Source organism: Phocoena phocoena, chromosome 20 (assembly GCF_963924675.1).
Source record: "Phocoena phocoena chromosome 20, mPhoPho1.1, whole genome shotgun sequence".
NCBI classification, from domain to species: Eukaryota; Metazoa; Chordata; class Mammalia; order Artiodactyla; family Phocoenidae; genus Phocoena; species Phocoena phocoena.
In genome coordinates this window covers 23,591,752-23,611,055 of record NC_089238.1, presented here as the reverse complement: position 1 = coordinate 23,611,055, position 19,304 = coordinate 23,591,752, and the positions used below count along the sequence as shown (strand labels likewise).

General features: G+C 38.6%; 1 protein-coding gene across 1 annotated transcript in view; it reads right to left on the bottom strand.

Moving 5' to 3' along the window:
* The window catches only part of PHKB (phosphorylase kinase regulatory subunit beta), a 217,961-nt gene that overhangs the window by 34,197 nt on the left and 164,460 nt on the right, over positions 1-19,304 (bottom strand). The window contains exons 17-20 of the mRNA XM_065898359.1: positions 17,703-17,786; positions 16,881-16,985; positions 15,655-15,737; positions 15,358-15,448 (exon numbers count right to left, since the gene is read on the bottom strand). Of these exons, the coding sequence (XP_065754431.1) occupies positions 15,358-15,448; positions 15,655-15,737; positions 16,881-16,985; positions 17,703-17,786 (363 nt within the window). The remainder of the gene's footprint in view (positions 1-15,357; positions 15,449-15,654; positions 15,738-16,880; positions 16,986-17,702; positions 17,787-19,304) is intronic.

The window sequence follows — 19,304 nt, the reverse complement described above, 5'->3', positions numbered from 1 at the left end:
GCCACAACCTTATGATCTATGTACATACTTTTCTGTAAATACATAATACTTTTTAAAAAGTTTACTTAAAAAATATACATGACGTTGGGCTTCCCTGGTGGCGCAGTGGTTGAGAGTCCACCTGCCGATGCAGCGGACATGGGTTCGTGCCCCGGTCTGGGAAGATCCCACATGCCGTGGAGCAGCTGGGCCCCTGGGCCATGGCCGCTGAGCCTGCGTGTCTGCAGCCTGTACTCCGCAGCAGGAGAGGCCACAACAGTGAGAGGCCCGCGTACCGCAAAAAAAAAAACCAAAAACAACCCCCATGATTTTTAAGTAACTTCTTAAATGAACATTCTACAATCAGACAGATTTTCACATACAACAAATCCCCCTGAAATAGAACATACACATCAAGCTACAAGCTCATGAGTCATAATAAATAGCAGAATCAACATGAGATGAATTGTTTTTTCTTTCCATCCTCTTATTTATTTTTAAGCTCAATTAAATTTCAGTATTTATTAAAATGTTAGAAAATAAAATTTTGAAATAAAAAAACATGAAATACCAATGTTGTCTTCAGAAAAGATAATTACGCTTTGGAATTTGCTACAGTAATATATTTCAGGGCTATCCAATGATGAGATGCTGCCAACTCTCCATTTTTCAGGATCATGAAGGTGTTGATTATCTACATTCTGGAAACCAATATTTGGTCATTTTATATTCCATTAGTTCCTGATTATAGCTTGAACAAACTAAATGAGGCCAAACTTGAACACAGTTGTTGTCTGTCAGTGGTTCATGGTGAATGTATAAATGAATGATAACCCACAATGATTCTTAGCACTATGTGTCACTTCTAATTATCTGATGAACTGTCAAATAAAAGTGAGAAATGTACTGCCCAGAAAATAAGCCATAAATTATTATTTAAAAATAAGTTAATTTTTCAGTCTTAATATATTCTCTATTTTCTCACTGTTCATTTCAAATGTGAAGCAATGGAAGTCTATAGAGTGATATTTCCTAGGATGCAGGATTACACCTACACATACTGCTCTCTAGTTAACTAGTCTGTTAGACAGATATTTACTGGACACTGATATATGCCAAGTACTATGCTAGGTATTGAGGAAATAGCATGAACAAAATTAAGTAGACAATGAACAAATAAAAACCTAAGTATGCAGAAAATATGAACAGACCAATCACAAGCACTGAAATTGAAACAGTGATTAAAAATCTTCCAACAGGGCTTCCATGGTGGCACAGTGGCTGAGAGTCCGCCTGCTGATGCAGCAGACGCGGGTTCATGCCCCAGTCTGGGAGGATCCCACATGCCACGGAACGGCTGGGCCCGTGAGCCATGGCTGCTGGGCCTGAGAGTCCGGAGCCTGTGCTCCACAATGGGAGACGCCGCAACGGTGAGAAGCCAGCGTACCCCAAAAAAAAAAAAAAAAAATCTTCAAACAAACAAAAGCCCAGGACCAGATGGCTTCATAGGCAAATTCTATCAAACATTTAGAGAAGAGCTAACACCTTTCCTTCTCAAACTCTTCCAAAATATAGCAGAGGGAGGAACACTCCCAAACTCATTCAATGAGGCCACCATCACCCTGATACCAAAACCAAACAAAGATGTCACAAAGAAAGAAAACTATAGGCCAACATCACTGATGAACATAGACGCAAAAATCCTCAACAAAATACTAGCAAACAGAACCCCAAAGCACATTAAAAGGATCATACACCGTGATCAAGTGGTGTTTATCCCAGGAATGCAAGGATTATTCACTATATGGAAATCAATCAATGTGATACACCTTATTAAAAAATTGAAGGAGAAAAACCATATGATCATCGCAATAGATGCAGAGAAAGCTTCTGACAAAATTCAACACCCATTTATGACAAAAACCCTCCAGAGAGTAGGCACAGAGAGAACTTTCCTCAACATAACAAAGGTCATATATGACAAACCCACAGCCAACATCATCCTCAATGGTGAAAAACTGAAACCATTTCCTCTAAGATCAGGAACAAGACAAGGTTACAACCCTCACCACTACTATTCAACATAGTTTTTAAAGTTTTAGCCACAGCAATCAGAGAAGAAAAATAAATAAAAGGAATCGAAATCAGAAAAGAAGAAGTAAAGCTGTCACTATTTGCAGATGACATGATACTATACATACAGAATCCTAAAGATGCTACCAGAAAACTACTAGAGCTAATCAATGAATTTGGTAAAGTATCAGGATACAAAACTAATGCACAGAAATATCTAGCATTCCTATACATTAATGATGAAAACTCTGAAACTGAAATTAAGAAAACACTCCCATTTACCACTGCAAAAAACAGAATAAATTATCTAGGAATAAACCTACTTAAGGAGGCAAAAGACCTGTATGTAGAAAGTTATAAGACACTGATGAAAGAAATTAAAGATGATACAAATAGATGGAGAGATATACCATGTTCTTGGATTGGAAGAATCAACACTGTGAAAATGACTAGACTACCCAAAGCCATCTATAGATTCAATGCAATCCCTATCAAACTACCACTGGCATTTTTCACAGAACTAGGAAAAAAATTTCACAATTTGTATGGAAACACAAAAGGCCCCAAATAGCCAAAGTAAACTTGAGAAAGAAAAACGGAGCTGGAGGAATCAGGTTGCCTGACTTCAGACTATACTACAAAGCTACAGTAATCAAGACAGTATGGTACTGGCACAAAAACAGAAATATAGATCAATGCAACAGGATAGAAAGCCCAGAGATAAACCAATGCACATATGGTCACCTTATCTTTGATAAAGGAGGCAGGAATATATAATGGAGAAAAGACAGCCTCTTCAATAAGTAGTGCTAGGAACACTGGACAGCTACATGTAAAAGTATGAGATTAGAACACTCCCTAACACCATACACAAAAATAAGCTCAAAATGGAATAAAGACCTAAATGTAAGGCCAGACACTACCAAACTCTTAGAGGAAAACATAGGCAGAACACTCTATGACATAAATCACAGCAAGATCCTTTTTGACCCACCTCCTAGAGAAATGGAAATAAAAAGAAAAATAAACAAATGGGACCTAATGAAACTTCAAAGCTTTTGCACAGCAAAGGAAACCATAAACAAGAAGAAAAGACACCCCTCAGAATGGGAGAAAATATTTGCAAATGAAGCAACTGACAAAGGATTAGTCTCCTAAATTTACAAGCAGCTCAATATTGAAAAAACAAACAACCCAATCCAAAAATGGGCAGAAGACCTAAATAGACATTTCTTCAAAGAAGATATACAGATTGCCAACAAACACATGAAAGAATGCTCAACATCATTAATCATTAGAGAAATGCAAATCAAAACCACAATGAGATATCATCTCACACCAGTCAGAATGGCCATCATCAAAAAATCTACAAACAATAAATGCTGGAGAGGGTGTGGAGAAAAGGGAACCCTCTTGCACTGTTGGTGGGAATGTAAATTGATACAGCCACTATAGCGAACAGTATGGAGGTTCCTTAAAAAACTAAAAACAGAACTACCGTATGACCCAGCAATCCCACTACTGGGCATATACCCTGAGAAAACCATAATTCAAAAGGAGTCATGTACCAAAATCTTCATTGCAGTTCTATTTACAATAGCCAGGACATGGAAGCAACCTAAGTGTCCATCAACAGATGAATGGATAAAGAAGATGTGGCACATATATACAATGGAATATTACTCAGTCATAAAAAGAAATGAAATTGAGTTATTTGTAGTGAGGCGGATGGACCTAGAGTCTGGCATACAGAGTGAAGTAAGTCAGAAAGAGAAAAACAAATACTATATGCTAACACATTTATCTGGAATCTAAAATAAAAAAAGGTCACGAAGAACCTAGGGGCAAGATGGGAATAAAGACAGAGACCTACTAGAGAATGGACTTGAGGATACAGGGAGTGGGAAGGGTAAGCCGGGACAAAGTGAGAAAGTGGCATGAACATATATACACTACTAAATGTAAAATAGCTAGCTAGTGGGAAGCAGCCGCATAGCACAGGGAGATCAGCTCAGTGCTTTGTGACCACCTAGAGGGGTGGAATAGGGAGGGTAGGAGGGAGGGAGATGCAAGAGGGAAGAGATATGGGGACATATGTATATGTATAACTGATTCACTTTGTTATAAAGCAGAAACTAACACACCATTGTAAAGCAATTATACTCTAATAAAGATGTTTAAAAAGAACAAAAAACAAATAAAAAACCCTAAGTATGCTATGTCAGATGATAACTGCAAAGTTGAAATGAGAAAGGCAGGGGATGGGGAATGCTGGGGCAGACAAGTAGGAAGAGGCAGGTTTGCCATTTTATGGGTTATTAGAAAAGACTTCTCTAATAGGGTGACATGTAAGTAGAGACTGAAGGAAGCATTGCAGTCAACAATATGGATCTGAGGATAGAGTGAACAGCAAGTGTAAAGGTCCTGAGGCAGGAGCATGCTGGGTATGTTTTAGGAGTAGTAAGGAGGACAGTGTGGCTGAGTAGAGTAGATAGGGGAGAATGGTAGGAGATGAGGTCAGAGAAGAAGGTCCAGACCATGGGCATCACTATTGGAAGAACTCTGGTTTTCACTTAGTGTGAGAGAGGGGGTCATTAGAGGCTTACGATATGTGACATAATCTAACTGCCCTATGACCAGGTAGAGTAGGAAGAAGCTAATAATTGTGTTATGGCCAATAGGAATTTAGGAGACTACTATAAAAATCTAGGTGACAGATGATGCAGCTTGGACCATGATGTTAGTGCTAGAGTTGAAGGGAAGTGGTTAGATTCTGAATGTAATCTGAGGGTAGAGAAAATTGGATTTGGTAATGGATTGTAATGTGGGCTATGAAAAAAAAGTCAAGAATTTTTAACTCTCAAAGCTGATAGCCAACACTGAAAACGTAAGAAAAATAATTTTGATTTAATATTTTCTATTTTTATTACCCTACCCACCTTAATTCAGCTCATAAAGTAAATGTTTAATCTGAACTAACAGACAAGTTCTAGATTCCATTCCATTAATAAGCTTTAGAGCTTTCAATCTGAAAAATTCAGTTGGTTGCACAGAGTCCTCAATTAGTTTTTTTTTTAATTGAAGTATAGTTGATGTACAATATTATATAAGTTACAGGTATACAGTATAGTGAGTCACAATTTTTAAAGGTTTTACTCCATGTATAGGTATTATAAAATATTGGCTGAATTAGTTTTATAAAAAATATTGTAATTAATTTGCTATGCATTAATACCTCAGTTCTGATGGTAATTAAACAACTTAATATTGATATGTATGTGTCAAATGCAATACAGTATTCAAAAAGGTATCCTGCTCAGTGATATTCAAATATATCCCAACAGGCCTTTTCCAACTGAACATACCACCCAAGAATGTACTCCACCCCATTATTCTGGCCCCCTATCTGGCTTTATATTTGGTTCTGCTCCCCTACTAGAATAAGTCTCATGAGATCAGGGACCTTGTATATTTTTTTCACTATTATATCTCTGCTGCCTAGAGAGGGTACTCGGTAAATATTTGTTGAATCAATGAACCAATATCTACATACTTCTTACAGAGAGAAGAGTAGTGAGCAGAGTACTCTGGGAATGCAGAGATGAGTAAAGCCTGGTCTGATAGAGTTTTCAATCGACACAGAGAAGCAGACACAAGAAACTAGCCATACCTAAAATAAGAGCTACAGCAAAGCTCAAGGAAAATGCCACAGAAACACACTGGAAGGAGAAATTAATTCCAGTCTTGGAGACTTCGCTAAAGAGGTGACATTGACCTAAGGTATAAAATTAAAGTATGACTTAGAAGGAAAAAAAGAAAAAGGCAATTCTAGAATACAGTAACAGCATGAGCAGGAAAAAAAAATCAATTTCATTAAAGATTTTGAAATTACTCAGTATACTTGAGGAGTAGAAAGCAGGGCTGGGAATGAACTGCATGAAGACATGTCCTGGGTGATGCAGCTAGGAAGTGATGCTGAGGCCCAATGATGAGAGATTGTGGACCACAAGCTAAGGACATTTGGAAGGGCCTGAAATAAAATCCCAGAGAAGTTACATAGGTGCCATTTTTATTTACTATATTAAAGAGAAGACAAAGGCTGGTATGGGGGTATGAGGGGTTGTTTAATGGGTATAGAGTTTCAGTTTTACAAGATGGAAAGAGGCTTATTCTCTGGTTAAGACTCTCTATTCAAGGGTATATATAGGGCACAGCAGAGAGCAGAAGATAAAAAGATTAAACAATGGGAGAGAGAGGGAAGGTGGTGGAGGAGTAAGATGTGGAGATCACCCTCCTCCCCACAGATACATCAGAAATACATCTACACGCGGAACAGCTCCTACAGAACACCTACTGAACGCTGGAAGAAGACCTCAGATCTCCCCAAAGGCAAGAAACTCCCCACGTACCTGGGTAGGGCAAAAGAAAAAAAAGAAAAAGCAGAGACAAAAGAATAGGAATGGCACCTGCATCAGTGGGAGAGAACTGTGAAGGACGAAAGGTTTCCACACACTAGGAAGCCCCTTCGCGGGCGGAGACTGTGGGAGGCGGAAGGGGGAGCTTCGCAGCCGCAGAGGAGAGCACAGCAACAGGGGTGCGGAGGGCAAAGCGGCGAGATTCCCGCACAGAGGATCGGCGCTAACCGGCACTCATCAGCCCAAGAGGCTTGTCGGCTCACCCGCCGGGGCAGGCGGGGCTGGGAGCTGAGGCTCGGGCTTTGGTCAGAGCACAGGGAGAGGACTGAGGCTGGCAGCGTGAACACAGCCTGAAGGGGGTTAGTGCACCAGGCTAGCCAGGAGGTAGTCCGGGGAAAAGTCTGGACATGCCGAAAAGGCAAGAGACTTTTTCGTCCCTCTTTGTTTCCGGGTGTGCGAGGAAAGGGTTGCTTAAAGGAGTTCCAGAGACGGGCGCGAGGCGCGTCTATCAGCACGGACACCAGAGACGGGCATGAGATGCTAAGGCTGCTGCTGCCGCCACCAAGAAGCCTGTGTGCGAGCACAGATCACTATCCACACACCCCCCTTCTGGGAGCCTGTGCAGCCCGCCACTGCCAGGGTCCTGAGATCTAGGGACAACTTCCCCGGGAGAACGCACGGCGCGCCTCACGCTGGTGCAATGTCACGCTGGCCTCTGCCGCTGCAGGCTCGCCCCGCACTCTGTACCCCTCCCTCCCCACGGTCCGAGTGAGCCAGAGCCCCAATATCAGCGGCTTCTTTAACCCCGTCCTGTCTGAGCGAAGAACAGACGCCCTCCGGGACCTACAAGCAGAGGCGGGGCCAAATCCAAAGCTGAGCCCCCTGGGAGCTGTGAGAACAAAGAAGAGAAAGGGAAATCTCTCCCAGCAGCCTCAGGAGCAGTGGATTAAATCTCCACAATCAACTTGATGTACCTGCATCTGTGGAATATCTGAATAGACAACGAATCATCCCAAATTGAGAAGGTGGACTTTGAGAGCAAGATTTATTATTTTTTCCCCTTTTCCTCTTTTTGTGAGTGTGTATGTGTATGCTTCTGTGTGAGATTTTGTCTGTATAGTTTTGCTTTCACCATTTGTCCTAGGGTTCTATCGATCGGTTTAAAAAATTTTTTTTTCTTAAAATTTATATTTTATTTTAATAACTTTATTTTATCTTACTTTATTTTATTTTCTTTTATCCTCTTTCTACTTTTTCTCCTTTTTATCCTGAGCCGTGTGGATGAAAGGCTCTTGGTGCTGCAGCCAGGAGCCAGGAGTCAGTGCTGAGCCTCTGAGGTGGGAGAGCCAACTTCAGGACACTGGTCCACAAGAGACCTCCCAGCTCCATGTAATATCAAATGGCAAAAATCTCCCAGAGATCTCCAACTCAACACCAAAACCCAGCTTTACTCAACGACCAGCAAGCTACAGTGCTGGACACCCTATGCCAAACAACTAGCAAAACAGGAACACAATCCTACCCAGTAGCACAGAGTCTGCCTAAAATCATAATAAGTCCACAGACACCCCAAAACACACCACCAGACGTGGACCTGCCCACTAGAGAGAAAAGATCCAACCTTATCCACCAGAACACAGGCACTAGTCCCCTCCACCAGGAAGGCTACACAACCCACTGAACCAACCTTAGCCACTGGGGACAGACACCAGAAATAATGGGAACTATGAACCTGCAGCCTGCAAAAAGGAGACCCCAAACACAGTAAGATAAGCAAAATGAGAAGACAGAGAAACACACAGCATATGAAGGAACAAGATAAAAACCCACCAGACCTAACAAATCAAGAGGAAAAAGGCAGTCTACCTGAAAAAGAATTGAGAATAATGATGGTAAAGGTGATCTAAAATATTGGAAATAGAATAGAAAAAATGCAAGAAACATTTAACAAGGACCTAGAAGAACTAAAGGGGAAACAAGCAATGATGAACAACACAATAAATGAAATTAAAAATACTGTAGAAGGGATCAATATTAGAATAACTGAGGCAGAAGAACGGACAAATGACCTGGAAGATAAAAGAGTGGAATAACTACTGCAGACCAGAATAAAGAAAAAAGAATGAAAAGTACTGAGGACAGTCTCAGAGACCACTGGGACAACATTAAACACACCAACATTCAACTTATAGGGGTTCCAGAAGAAGAAGAGAAAAAGAAAGGGACTGAGAAAATATTTGAAGAGATTATAGTGGAAAACTTCCCTAATATGGGAAAGGAAAAAGTTAATCAAGTCCAGGAAACACAGAGAGTCCCATACAGGATAAATCCAAGGAGAAACATGCCAAGACACATATTAATCAAACTGTCAAAAATTAAATATAAAGAAAACATAATAAAAGCAGCAAGGGAAAAACAACAAATAACACACAAAGGAATCCCCATAAGGTTAACAGCTGATCTTTCAGCAGAAACTCTGCAAGCCAGAAAGGAGTGGCAGGACATATTTAAAGTGATGAAGGAGAAAAACCTACAACCAAGATTACTCTACCCAGCAAGGATCTCATCCAGATTTGATGGAGAAATTAAAACCTTTACAGACAAGCAAAAGCTGAGAGAGCTCAGCATCACCAAACCAGCTTTACAACAAATGCTAAAGGATCTTCTCTAGGCAAGAAAAACAAGAGAAGGAAAAGACCTATAATAACAAACCCAAAACAATTAAGAAAATGAGAATTGAAACATATACATCGATAATTACCTTAAATGTAAATGGATTAAATGCTCCCACCAAAAGACACAGACTGGCTGAATGGATACAAAAACAAGACCCATATATATGCAGTCTACAAGAGACCCACTTCAGACCTAGGGACACATACAGACTGAAAGTGAGGGGATGGAAAAAGACATTCCATGCAAATGGAAATCAGAAGAAAGCTGGAGTAGCAATTCTCATATCAGACAAAATAGACTTTAAAATAAAGACTATTACAAGAGACAAAGAAGGACACTACATAATGATCAAGGGATCAATCCAAGAAGAAGATATAACAATTGCAAATATTTATGCACCCAACATAGGAGCACCTCAATACATAAGGCAAATACTAACAGCCATAAAAGGGGAAATTGACAGTAACACAATCATAGTAGGGGACATTAACACCCAACTTTCACTAGTGGACAGATCATCCAAAATGAAAATAAATAAGGAAACACAAGCTTTAAATGATACATTAAACAAGATGGACTTAACTGATATTTATAGGACATTCCATCCAAAAACAACAGAAAACATATTTTTCTCAAGTGCTCATGGAAGGCTCTCCAGGATAGAGCATATCTTGGGTCACAAATCAAGCCTTGGTAAATTTAAGAAAATTGATATTGTATCAAGTATCTTTTCCGACCACAACGCTATGAGACAAGATACCAATTACAGGAAAAGATCTGTAAAAAATACAAACACATGGAGGCCAAACAATACAATACTTAATAACGAAGTGACCACTGAAGAAATCAAAGAGGAAATCAAAAAATACCTACAAACAAATGACAATGGAGACACGACGACCCAAAACCTATGGGATGCAGCAAAAGCAGTTCTAAGAGGGAAGTTTATAGCAATACAATCCTACCTTAAGAAACAGGAAACTTCTCGAATAAACAACCTAACCCTGCACCTAAAACAATTAGAGAAAGAAGAAAAAAAAAACCCCAAAGTTAGCAGAAGGAAGAAATCATAAATATCAGATTAGAAATAAATGAAAAGGAAATGAAGGAAATGATAGCAAAGATCAATAAAACTAAAAGCTGGTTCTTTGAGAAGATAAACAAAATTGATAAACCATTAGCCAGACTCATCAAGAAAAAAAGGGAGAAGACTCAAATCAATAGAATTAGAAATGAAAAAGGAGAAGTAACAACTGACACTGCAGAAATACAAAAGGTCATGAGAGATTACTACAAGCAACTTTATGCCAATGAAATGGACAACCTGGAAGAAATGGACAAATTCTTAGAAATGCACAACCTTCTGAGACTGAACCAGGAAGAAATAGAAAATATGAAGAGACCAATCACAAGCACTGAAATTGAAACTGTGACTAAAAATCTTCCAACAAAAGCCCAGGACCAGATGGCTTCACAGGAGAATTCTATCAAACATTTATAGAAGAGCTAACACCTATCCTTCTCAAACTCTTCCAAAATATAGCAGAGGGAGGAACACTCCCAAACTCATTCTACGAGGCCACCATCACCCTGATACCAAAACCAGACAAGGGTGTCACAAAGAAAGAAAACTACAGGCCAATATCACTGATGAACATAGATGTAAAAATCCTCAACAAAATACTAGCAAACAGAATCCAACAGCACGTTAAAAGATCATACACCATGATCAGGTGGGGTTTATTCCAGGAATGCAAGGATTCTTTAATATACGCAAATCAATCAATGTGATACACCATATTAACAAACTGAAGGAGAAAAACCATATGGTCATCTCAATAGATGCAGAGAAAGCTTTCGACAAAATTTGAATTGAATTTCAACAAAATTTGAATTGAATTTGAATTTCGACAAAATTCAACACCGATTTATGATAAAAACCCTACAAAAAGTAGGCATAGAGGGAACTTTCTTCAACATAATAAAGGCCATATATGACAAACCCACAGCCAACATCGTCCTCAATGGTGAAAATCTGAAAGCATTTCCACTAAGATCAGGAAAAAGACAAGGTTGCCCACTCTCACCACTCTTATTCAACATAGTTTTGGAAGTTTTAGCCACAGCAATCAGAGAAGAAAAAGAAATAAAAGGAATCCAAATCAGAAAAGAAGAAGTAAAGCTGTCACTGTTGGCAGATGACATGATACTATACATAGAGAATCCTAAAGATGCTACCAGAAAACTACTAGAGCTAATCAATAAATCTGGTAAAGCAGCAGGATACAAAATTAATGCACAGAAATCTCTGGCATTCCTATATACTAATGATGAAAAATCTGAAAGTGAAATCAAGAAAACACTCCCATTTACCACTGCAACAAAAAGAATAAAATACCTAAGAATAAACCTACCTAAGGAGACAGAAGACCTGTATGCAGAAAATTATAAGACACTGATGAAAGAAATTAAAGATGATATAAATACATGGAGAGAAATACCATGTTCTTGGACTGGAAGAATCAACACTGTGAAAATGACTGGACTACCCAAAGCAGTCTACAGATTCAATGCAATCCCTATCAAACTACCACCGGCATTTTTCACAGAACTAGAAAAAAAATTTCACAATTTGTATGGAAACACAGAAGACCCCGAATTGCCAAAGCAATCTTTAGAACAAAAAACGGAGCTGGAGGAATCAGGCTGCCTGACCTCAGACTATACTACACAGCTACAGTAATCAAGACAGTATGGTAGTGGCACAAAAACAGAAACATAGATCAATGGAACAGGATAGCAAGCCCAGAGATAAACCAATGCACATATGGTCACCTTATCTTTGATAAAGGAGGCAGGAATGTACAGTGGAGAAAGGACAACCTCTTCAATAAGTGGTGCTGGGAAAACTGGACAGCTACATGTAAAAGTATGAGATTAGAACACTCCCTAACACCATGCACAAAAATAAGCTCAAAATGGATTAAAGACCTAAATGTAAGGCCAGAAACTATCAAACTCTTAGAGGAAAACACAGGCAGAACACTCTAAGACATAAATCACAGCAAGATCCTTTTTGACCCACCTCCTAGAGAAATGGAAATAAAAAGAAAAATAAACAAATGGGACCTAATGAAACTTCAAAGCTTTTGCACAGCAAAGGAAACCATAAACAAGACAAAAAGACAACCCTTAGAATGGGAGAAAATATTTGCAAATGAAGCAACTGCCATAGGATTAGTCTCCTAAATTTACAAGCAGGTCATGCAGCTCAATATCGATAAAACAAACAACCCAATCAAAAATGGGCAGAAGACCTAAATAGCCATTTCTCCAAAGATATACAGAGTGCCAACAAACACATGAAAGAATGCTCAACATCATTAATCATTAGAGAAATGCCAATCAAAACTATAGTGAGATATCATGTTACACTGGTTAGAATGGCCATCATCAAAAAATCTACAAACAATAAATGCTGGACAGGGTGTGGAGAAAAGGGAACACTCTTGCACTGCTGGTGGGAATGTAAATTGATACAGCCACTATGGAGAACAGTATGGAGGTTCCTTAAAAAACTACAAATAGAACTACCACATGACCCAGCAATCCCACTACTGGGCATATACCCTGAGAAAACCATAATTCAAAAAGAGTCATGTACCAAAATGTTCATTGCAGCTCTATTTACAATAGCCAGGACATGGAAACAACCTAAGTGTCCATCAACAGATGAATGGATAAAGAAGATGTGGCACATATATACAATGGAATATTAGTCATAAAAAGAAACGAAATTGAGTTATTTGTAGTGAGGTGGATGTACCTAGAGTCTGTCATACATAGTGAAGTAAGTCAGAAAGAGAAAAACAAATACCATATGCTAACACATATATATGGAATCTAAGAAAAAAAAATGTCATGAAGAACCTAGGGGTAAGACAGGAATAAAGATACAGACCTACTAGAGAATGGACTTGAGGATATGGGGAGGAGGAAGGGTAAGCTGTGACAAAGTGAGAGGGTGGCATGGACATATATACACTACCAAACATAAAACAGATACCTAGTGGGAAGCAGCCGCATAGCCCAGGGAGATCAGCTCGGTGCTTTGTGACCACCTAGAGGGGTGGGATAGGGAGGGTGGGAGGGAGGGAGACGTAAGAGGGAAGAGATATGGGAACATATGTATATGTATAACTGATTCACTTTGTTATAAAGCAGAAACTAACACACGATTGTAAAGCAATTATACTCCAGTAAAGATGTAAAAATAAATAAATAAAGATTAAACAATGCATTAAGTGAAAGACTCATAAATGAGCTGATTAAAAATTGGAGAGCTGTCATTTTAGTCCATGTTGTAGATATAAACAAAGACTTTGCTGCTTAGTGATGGGAAGTTATTATCCGTTGCACTGACTTTCAAAGTGCAGTGTTGCACGAACTCGTGGTCCAGCATCTGTACTGTCAGAATTAAGCCACTTGCACTGTGTACGTGAAAATAATATGTGCTGTTGTAAGTATCCTGGACAATTTGATAATGTACTATTTTATTGTCTTCTGAATCTGCATCGGTAGAGAGAGACAACTTGTGAAACAGCTGTCCCAATGAGAGATGTTTCTGATAATATACGGCACAGTGCAAAATCCCTGGCTCCCCTCCCCAACCCTGCTCTCAGGACATGGAAGCAAAATGTATGTCCTTCAAGCAGAAGGCTAGATGTTTATTTTCTGGGGAAACTGAAGAGCAGAGGAGAGAAAAATCTTCAGATATTGGCACCTGGGTTTTCCCCAGCAAAAAGGGCCTTTGCCAACAGACTATCTTACAAGTAAATTCATCATGACAACGATCCTTTTTCCCAAACACACAGCTTCCAATGAAGTTTTTATTCTTTCACTCTTAAAAATGAAGGGATAGCTAAAGATTACCAGACATCTGACAAATGTCTCCAACATGAAAGATTGAGCCCCCCAAAACAGAGAAAAAAACCCTGAAAGAGATAATGTAGAAAGGAAAAATTTCCAAAGCTCTCTAGTTAATGTTCTCAGAAGGATAAGACAATATATAATACCCAGGAAAGAAAGGACAAGATAGCAAGAAAGGGAAAATTAAAAACATGACAGCAAAACACAAAACTCAACAGAGGAGCTACATGATAAATAACAAAGAAATTGCCCCACGAAGCATTACAAAAAGACAAAACAATAAAAAATAAGGGGAAAAGATAAAAACTTAGGTAAAAATCAATCAAGTATGCAAAATATTAGGTTGGCCAAAAAGTTTGTTTCTGTAATATCTTATGGAAAAACCCGAATGAACTTTTTGGCCAAGCCAATACAGGCACCAGTGAATGATTATGTAAACATGCCATTTACCACATTACCTACACAGGTCCCTCTTTATAAATTTTCCTCTTTCTTACTCAATATTGAGTATCTACTACATAAAAGACTATGGAATGATCACAACTTTTTAAAGGAAATAAGTCGATAATGGACTACAATTTGAATAGTTTATGTTAAAGGTCATAAAAGGATATTAAAAAAGAAAAGTATCATTTCTGGTCTGAGTGATTCTGCAGAACTGGTCTGGTTTGGTAAGACTTCAAAGCCCAGTGATGTTGAAAGAAGGAAAGCTACTCCAGGCAGAGGAAATGGAGTGAGCAGAAAGGGGCAGAACCTCACAAATTTGAGAACACAGTAAGTAATCTGTATTGGCTGAAGCAGAAAGAATGTTTAGTAGGAGATCATTGTGGGCAGAGAGGCTGCTATGGTTATAGGGAACCACAAAGGGCTTCTGTTATTTAGGAGCTATGAAAATAATGCTGTAAAATTCTGAATGGAACAAGGATTATCTCCAGGTTGGATGTCACTGTGTGGTAGGGAACAGAGCACTGGACCAGGGAGTCAAAGAACCTGAGCTTATACAGCAGGTCACTTCACCACTCTGGTGGACCCCACCTTCCTCAAATGCAAAACTGAGGTCAGAGATGATCTCTTAAAGTCTGAAATTCTGGTGGGAAACCACTGCAATTGCTCAAGCATCAGATTGGAGGGATCAGATAAATGGGGTGATGGCAATAGGAGCGGGAAGGTAGACAGAGAATAAAACCTTCAGACAAAAACCTTCCACAGAATATAATTAAGAAACATAGCTGTATCTGTGGACTAATTGTGCTGGAAACAGAAACACTGAAATTCAGAAGACTACCTGTAGACGATCAACGTGAACTTTGACTCCTCCAACCACTCCGTTCTTAAAAGCTGCCAGCATATCTAATATGGGATTGAATCGGCTACCTCTGAAAAATATAAACAGATAAACAAAATGTGCATATTAACAACTGAATGAGAAATTAATTATCTAGTACTAAGTACCCTTTACACACGCAAAACACTCTGTCACACGCTGAGATGGATATAAAAATACAAGGAGGCCCTGCTTCCAAAGGGTTCACACTGTTAATGGTGATGAGATGCATGCACCTCAACTCTTTCATCCACCTACCTTATATTGTCTTCCCGGATGAGAACAAGGAAAAGTGGATGTCCATGCATTTTCCAGTATTGCTTAATAAACTGTAGTGCATTCTATTAAAACATAAGAATGAGGCAGGATGTAATGGCACAGTATCTGAGCTGATCAGGATGCTTAACCATTAGTGGCAAAGAGCCAACAAAACTATTCTATATCAAGATAATTCACAATCAAACCCTGGATAAGATAGACTACTTAGGGGTAGAAATGTTCTAATACATACAAGTTAAGCTAGAAACCATTTTGATTTTAAACTTCGTTCTTAAAAATAGTCAGATCACACATGTTTTAAGGCTGCACCGTGCCCCCCCCTTTTTTGAGGCCTAATAAATACAGTTCGAGAATGGTCCCAGGGAAAGAAAATCAACCCAGGGTTATCATCCAGAAGATTAATTCTCACTCCACGTTACTGTAGATTTATATTACAGCCGGTAGAAGAGATTGGGGTGAATCTATACAGACCATTGGAAACATGAAGAGTTCTTTATTTGACTCAATTTCTATTATCATTATCATCATCATCATCATCCCATCAAAGACATACATTAACACTTCACTATGTGCCAGGCACTATTCTGAGGGCTTTGCATATATGAACTCCTAATCCTCAGGACAGCCCTATTCAGTTACACAGAGAAGTTAACTAACTTGCCCAAGATCACAGAGCTGGTAAACAGTAGAGTCAAGATTTTAACAAATGAAATCTGGCTCCAGACTTCATGCTCTGGGCCATGACCCTAAGCTTTTCTACTCTGTAAATGGAAAAGGGAGTGGAGGAGATTTTAACTGAGTGGGTATAATGAGTTAGGTGAGGTTTTACTTGAAATTCTTCATAAATAAAATAATTTTGGTAACTCAACTTTTGTTCAAAAAGGGATAAACTTACTATCGTATGAACATCGTTTCCAAAACAGTTCCCCCTCTGTTTTTACAACCACAGTATATACCCTTTAGTTCCATTTGTAGAAGGTAGACAAGTAAAGTCATACAACTTTATATAAAACAGAATACATCTATTATTCTAATGCTGCAAGTAATTTAACTCCCCAAAGCTATGCAGATGTTGTTTTACTTTCATATTTGATACTGTATTAACCCAGTATCATAGACCCAGGAGCACTTAAGTTAACAACATATGATAGAAATCACTAGAAACAAAGTCATCCCATTTCAATTAAAAGGTGTTCTGAAGCTACCTTTATGTCATCTATCAGCAGTAAAACATCTTGAGACATGTAGAAATCACTTAGGTCAAAGATGATAGGGTAACAAACCACAGTCTTTCCTAGAATGCGATAAATCTGTAAAGGATAAATTTTTAAAAGAAGAAAAAAATATAAACAAACAAATAAATAAAACAGACCAAAGGCAAAGGTACAGTACTATAAGTCCTAATAAAAATTAAAACTGATGTTTAATCCTGAATAAGCAAACAAAATAATCTTATAAAATCTACATAATATTAAGAAGGTACAGCTTCTTGATTGACTCAGTATGCTAATAAAGTAGTCCGCCTCTACTATAAGGGAAAAAGCCTCCGTTTGAGTAAACACTACTATAATCAGGTATCTTACAAGACTCAGAAACAATAGAGCAGTGAGATGCTTATCTATTTTTAGAAGAGTTCGTGGTATCACACAAAACTAATTTTTTTTTTTTTTTTTTGGCGGTACGCGGGCCTCTCACTGCTGTGGCCTCTCCCGTTGCGGAGCACAGGCTCAGGACGCGCAGGCTCAGCGGCCATGGCTCACAGGCCCAGCCGCTCTGCGACATGTGGGATCTTTCCGGACCGGGGCACAAACCCGTGTCCCCTGCATCGGCAGGCGGACTCTCAACCACTGCACCACCAGGGAAGCCCCCAAACTAATTATTGATGTTTACTTGTAGAAAATAATAATTCAGATAATTAGCCCAAGTATATGATGAAACGTGAGAATGGATGCATAGCAGGTCAAACATCATTCCCGTCTGTGGTATTACAATCTGAACACTGCTCTACAAGGAAATTTCATGAGTACCTTTGATGTACCGAGGCAGCCAATGGGCCTATCTGGCCTTCCGCAGAGTCCTAATTTTTCATTGATCCCCAGATGGAAATAAGCCTGTAAGACACAAATGTGTAAATCAGAGCCAGACAAAAATTCATGCTTTTCCTTTTTTGCCCCCTTTTCCCCCCTCGACTAATGTCCTGCTAATTTCTGATTTCTCCAGAGAAAAAGAGGCCAGGGAAACTTTATTCAATGGACTTGTAGGAAAACAAGCCAGCTAATGACATCAACTTAGATTTTGGGGCACTGGGAGATTTGAGAGCAAAACTTTTGCAGATCCATTTAGCAACATTCTAAAATTTGACATTGTTCTTACACTGTCATGTCATGAATTTATAACTTGCATGGCTCTATCTGATTCATACAAGCACACAGAGAAACAAATGCTTCCTCTGTGATAAAAATTTTGGCTCTTTAAAGTTTTAAAAAACAGGGCCACATAACTTCGACCAGATTCTCACCTTCAAGTATTTCCCACCAACATGGAAATGTCTTTACTGATTTTTCCGATTATATGAATTTTATGAAAAATTTAATCCACATGCTACAAGTGAATGGTCCTGTTACTCTCGTAACCCCTTAGGCAACAACTATTTCACTTTGGTATGTGTTAAAAGGAGTGTAATTTATTGTGTGATTCCTAAGAAACACCAGAAGCATAAGATAGGGTTATAGATTTTTAACAGTGCATAGATAAATACCCATATCACATACACACATACATGTATATATATTTATATAAATGGGTTCATATACTATATAATCTGGTGTTCCATTTTTTTAAACTTAATATTGTTTTTCTACAAAGTAAAAACAGATAAACTTGGAATGAACTAGGGGTTAATTAGTGCCAGAGCACTTAATCCAATCAAGAAGCCTCCTTACCCTATTTAACATGGATCCCCTGATGAAGGTAGCTCCCAAGTTTTAGTTATTTCAAAACCAATTCTGTAACCAACTTTGGACAGTATACAATTACTTCTTCAGGATAATTTCTTAGACTTGATGAATCAAAGAGAATATACATTCTCTTTCAAACATACTGCCAGGTTGGTCACCCTCCAGAAATAATGGACCAATTACTTCGACATTAAATGTGCATAGGCCATTTTTGTCATTCTCTTGAGTCACAATGACATTTCATTTTAGTTTTAAACAACTGTATTCAAATATTTTGTGGTGGACCATTTTCCCATATACTTAATAGCTATTTGTATGTTCTATGCACTTTGTCCTTTTTTCCCCTGTCTACTGGGCATTTGTCATTCTTTTTCATTTGTAAAAGATCTTGGTATGTTAAGAATATTGCCGTTTTATCAAATATTTTATTCAATTTGCTCATCTTCAATGTTGTTGTGAAATGTGAGAATGACTGCATAGTAGTTCAAACATCACTTCAGCATTTGGTATTTCAATCTAAACATTTTTCTGCTAGGAAATTTCACAAGCACCTTTGATGAGCCAGGTTGTTTATGCTACCTTCAATTATATTTAGTTAAATCTGTCAATCACTTCCTTAATCGCTTTTTGGCACTAGTGTTACTCTAAGAATGGACTTCCCATCACAACAGT